This window comes from Montipora capricornis, chromosome 4 (genome assembly GCF_036669925.1).
Source record: "Montipora capricornis isolate CH-2021 chromosome 4, ASM3666992v2, whole genome shotgun sequence".
NCBI lineage: Eukaryota > Metazoa > Cnidaria > Anthozoa > Scleractinia > Acroporidae > Montipora > Montipora capricornis.
The window spans coordinates 43,454,057-43,459,056 of NC_090886.1; the positions used below are offsets into that span (position 1 = coordinate 43,454,057).

The 5,000-nt window shown below is 38.3% G+C and overlaps 3 protein-coding genes across 3 annotated transcripts in view; 2 read left to right on the top strand and 1 right to left on the bottom strand.

Annotated features, from left to right (window-relative positions):
* LOC138044955 (NLR family CARD domain-containing protein 3-like) overlaps positions 1 to 5,000 on the bottom strand; it is a 383,130-nt gene that overhangs the window by 156,100 nt on the left and 222,030 nt on the right. The window lies entirely within an intron of this gene.
* Positions 1 to 5,000, top strand: part of LOC138044957 (NLR family CARD domain-containing protein 3-like) — a 101,660-nt gene that overhangs the window by 72,478 nt on the left and 24,182 nt on the right. The window lies entirely within an intron of this gene.
* LOC138044959 (uncharacterized) overlaps positions 1 to 5,000 on the top strand; it is a 22,303-nt gene that overhangs the window by 16,450 nt on the left and 853 nt on the right. Inside the window, exons 2-5 of the mRNA XM_068891329.1 lie at positions 915 to 977; positions 1,256 to 1,318; positions 1,874 to 1,936; positions 2,332 to 2,364. Of these exons, the coding sequence (XP_068747430.1) occupies positions 915 to 977; positions 1,256 to 1,318; positions 1,874 to 1,936; positions 2,332 to 2,364 (222 nt within the window). The remainder of the gene's footprint in view (positions 1 to 914; positions 978 to 1,255; positions 1,319 to 1,873; positions 1,937 to 2,331; positions 2,365 to 5,000) is intronic.

The window sequence follows — 5,000 nt, forward strand, 5'->3', positions numbered from 1 at the left end:
ACTGTATTAATCCAAATTTTGTAGCCAGTGTTACATTTAGGTACATGTACAGCGTATCTGTTTTCTATTTCCATTATTTGACCAAAAAAAAAACATCTGGATGAACTGGTTATACAGTAGTTGCCTTGTTTTGATTAGTTTCAGTCTTGACTTGCTTGCACATATCAAATGAACAATCTTGTGCTTTTCTTTTTACAGAAGTTTTCCTTGGTATCAAATCTGCTTTTTCTGCTAATTCTTTGTCAATGTGTTCAGTCTCACATTCAATTTCTGGTTCTTTTCTTGCTAATTCGCCTCACTTTCAGAAAAAACAAATGCATAACTTATGAAAAAACAAAAGGTAAATTTCCTTGAGAACATCATGTGGTCTGGAATGGGAAAACAAAACGTACAAGCCAAAAAGGTCCATTTGTAGGTTGGTGTGTTCATCACTAAAATGATGTGTTAAGGATTTTTATATTAATGAAATGCAGGCACTAACTTTGTTAGTTTCTAACCCTTCTCCAAGTTATTATCATGTATGCTCTGCAAAGCTGGGAAGAAACGTCACAAATTGTCCCTTACATACCTGTATGTCATTGCGTTGACAAAATTAATGGTATTACGCTCAACACTCCAACTCTAAACCCTAAGTTATTGTAAGTTGTACGTGTAAATTACACATGATTGTTGGACCTGGTTGACATTCCAGCTTCCATAAAGTGCATCTACATTAATGTGTTGCAGAAGTTTACACAATGAGTGTGCTCATCAGAAGTTTACACAATGTATGTTATGCAGGAGTTTCCATGGTTCATAAAGCCACATTCACAATTAATTTTATAAATTAAGTGCCAGAACATTATGAACTTAGACACCTTCAGTAATGACCCTATTTGTCTGAAAAATTTGTGACTTTTCATTTTTAACGAAAGATATGGTAAAGAAATGGAAGTCTGACGAAGGCAGCACCAAGGAGAAGCTTGAAAACATGGAAGGTGTGTCTGTACTCAAACAAGTACTGGTAGCTTTACAGAATATCAGCCAATGCCTAGTTAACACGAATTAAAAAAGTGTACACTGTATGCGATAACTTGCAGGTATTCCATTATTTTACCCACCTAATGTTCACCCATTGACTCCTGAATCGCCCCCATTGACGACAAAAAGCACTGGTAAAACAGTCCCATTGTTCAATGGGTTACGATGCATCAAATTATGGGAAACTTAAATTATTGTCTCATTGCATTGTTGTTGTTTTTTTTTTTTAACCCAGAAATGCTAAAGCAGTGGAAGTCAGCTGAAGACAGCACCAAGGACAAGGTTGGACAGGTGGAAGGTGTGTTAACTGATTATTTAATAAGATAAATACCATACATACATTGTGATTTACTGTAAAAGTAGAAGAAAAAGGGGGATGTGTGTGGAAAAACAGTACTACAAATCCAACTAAATGCTGGTTCTTCTTATCACCTGGACAATTGTAGTAATGAGAACACTAATAAATAAATTTAAATAAATAAATAAAATGAATAAATAAATACATACATAAAGAAGTAAATGGTAACCCTAAACACCCAAATTCTAAAGCCTGAACGTATGATTGTAAATACATGTTGGTATATACATGTATTGTAGGAGATTTCATAGAAACTTGGTATTAAGAGCTGGACTACCTCGTCATGCTGTGATCCTGGACATAAATGTGCTGCAGTAAACAATGCTTCCACTTTCAGTTGCATCAGAAGTTTACGTTGTGCAGGTTAACGAGGCTCACGTAAAGCCAAATTTAGATTTTTTAAATTATTAATTGCATAAGAACATGGAGATACACACAGTCAGTGATATTGGCCTGTTTGTCTGAAAAAGTAATGAGTTTTAGTTTTTTACAAAGATATGTTAAAGAAATGGAAGTCTGACGAAGGAAGCACCAAAGAGAAGCTTGAAAATATGGAAGGTGTGTGGCACTGAAACAATTAAATGACTGTTCAGAATAGAAAAAAAACTGTCCAGAAAGGAAGAAAAAAGCTGACACTGATGATTATTCAATACCTTCTTTGAACTCTCTAACCCTTGAATGGCCTCCATTGATAAGTAAAGTTGTTTGGTGTTAGAGTAAAATCTATCAGTGTCACTGAGGAGGAAAGAGTTTAAGGCGACATTCATGAGTGGATGTTCATGACTTGTTGTTAACCCATTTACCACTCAACTCAGGTCACCCAATTTCACAACTGCTGAAAAGGGCCCCATTCACTGTCCATTGTTGTGTTGTGTTAGAGAGAGACTTTTAGGTGAAACAAACCAATAAAGCACAATGCGGTAATTATTATTTTGTTTCTTATTTTAATCCAGGACTAGTGACGTCAGAAGTCAAAGAGGTGAAAGGTGTGTTTATTAATTTTAATGAAACAACCATCATACACCTTGTTCCAAAATGGCGGCCGTTTTAGTATTCCTTTGTTTCCTTGAAACTTGGCCCTTTTGGCCTCGCTTTCAATCGTAAAATTCAAAAGAATAACTTCATTTAACCTTGAATGAGGCCCAAAAGGGCCAATTTGCAATCAAACCAAAAATACTAAAATGGTGGCCATTTTGGAATAAAGTGTATAATACATTGTGATTCATACATGTATTAAGAGCTGAAGAACTGGAAGTCTCACTTGTGTATCTACTTGACTACATGCTACACTGTACGTGGCTGCAGATATGTAATCACTTAAATAATAGGGTGGATTGAGTAGTAGCATTCAGAATTCAAAAACCAAAATTAAGATGAATATAATTGAATAAGATGGAAAGAAGTATACAAAAATTTGGTTTTATCAACGGAGTTGATAATGTAAATTGGCCACCGTACAGAGATTCTAAAAGCTGACGTTTCGAGCGTTAGCCCTTCGTCAGAGCGAATCGAGGGATTATGGGTTACGTGTAGTTTTTATAGTAGAGTAGGAGCTACGCTATTGGTGGTAACATGGCAACGTGAAAAATAGGAATATATTAGTTAAATGAAAAGCGTTCGTTAATACCGTGAGGATTAAGGGTGCCGATTTGAAAGATGAATTTTTCTTCCAGATTCTTGCGGCTTTCCGTCGTACCTAGATGTAGGGAAAGGCCGCAGATAGCCATGTGTTTTTTGGAGTGGTTAGGCAGATTAAAATGGCGAGCGACTGGCTTGGATGCATCCTTGTCATTCTTCTCAACATCGCGAAGGTGTTCGCGGAATCGGTCACCTAGTCGTCTACCTGTCTCACCAATGTATAATTTATTGCATAACGTGCAGGTTATGCAATAAATGACATTTGCGGAGGTACATGTGAAACGATCGGTGATCTTAACAGATCGCTTAGGTCCCGATATCTTGCTAGTGTTAACAATGAAAAGACAAGTTTTGCATCGTGAGCGCGCGCATTTGAAAGTGCCGGGTTGCTCGTTAGTTTTGAGCGCGCTTCTAACTAAAAAGTTGCCTACGTTTTTGTCGCGTTTGAATGAAATAAGTGGAGGTTGCGAAAAGATTCTACTAGCCTCGGGATCATTTTGGAGTAATTTAAAATTACTAAGAATGATGCTTTTGACTGCGTGATTATGAGGATGGAAAGTGAGGGTGAATGGAATTCTGTCATTCTTATCTTTCTGTGACGTTTGTAGTGACGACTGTCGATCAAATTGTTGGGCGCGATGATGGCCCGCTTTGACCACAGAGACAGGATAGCCACGTTTTTCGAAGAACTGGCACATTTCCTCTGATTTGCTGGAAAAATCGGAGTCATCACTGCATAGACGTCGAAGTCTAAGAAATTGAGAATAAGGGATGGAGTTCTTGACATGTGATGGATGTGACGATGAATACAACAAATAACTGTGTGAATCAGTAGGTTTGTAGTGCACACTAGTACATAGCACGTTGCCTCTAATAGAAACGTTGATATCTAGAAAAGCCAATGAAGTTTCCGAAATTTCCCAGGTATATTTAAGAGCCGGATGAAAAGAGTTGACGGAGGTTATAAATTGATCGAGTTCTTCTCTGCTGGATGAAATAGCGCCGATGCAGTCGTCGATGTAACGGCCGTAGAGTTCAGGTTTGGGGCCGTTGTACTGACTAAAAAATTGGTGTTCAACATATCCTACAAAAAGATTGGCATAGCTAGGTCCCATTCTTGTGCCCATCGCTACACCATTAATTTGTTTGTAATAGTTGCCGGCGAATGAAAAACAGTTAAGCGTTAAAACTAGTTCGGCAAGGCGGAGGAGCGTTTCCGAGCTAGGTTCTTTGACAGTGCGTTGATCGAAAAAGTGTTTAAGTGCTTGAAGACCTTCGCTATTAGGAATGACTGTGTATAGAGATGTAATGTCCATGGTGAAAATAAGTTTGTCTTGGCCGGAGAAATTGAAATCGCGGAAAATTTGTAGTGCGTGTGTACTGTCTTTAATGTATGATGGCAAAGATTTGACGATAGGCGTCATAATCCTGTCTAAGTAGCTAGAAATGAGTTCGGTGGGGCAACTACAGGCAGAAACGATAGGGCGACCTGGGTTGTTGGGTTTGTGAATTTTAGGCAAGAAGTAAATGCACGAAGTTCTAGGGGTGTTGATGATGAGATTAGTGGCAGTATCCGGTAATTCTTGATTAACTATAAGATTTTGAATGGTGTCTTTGACAAGTTTTTGATTGTTGGAAGTGAGATCTTTAGGGATTTTGGCATAAAACGAGGTATCCGAAAGTTGCCGCAAAGCTTCTTTTTGGTAAAGGTCGGACCGCCAAACAACTACCGCGCCGCCTTTGTCGGCCGATTTGACAACTATGTCGTTGCGTTTACTAAGATTTTCAAGCGCCAAAAAACACATGGCTATCTGCGGCCTTTCCCTACATCTAGGTACGACGGAAAGCCGCAAGAATCTGGAACAAAAATTCATCTTTCAAATCGGCACCCTTAATCCTCACGGTATTAACGAACGCTTTTCATTTAACTAATATATTCCTATTTTTCACGTTGCCATGTTACCACCAATAGCGTAGCTCCTAC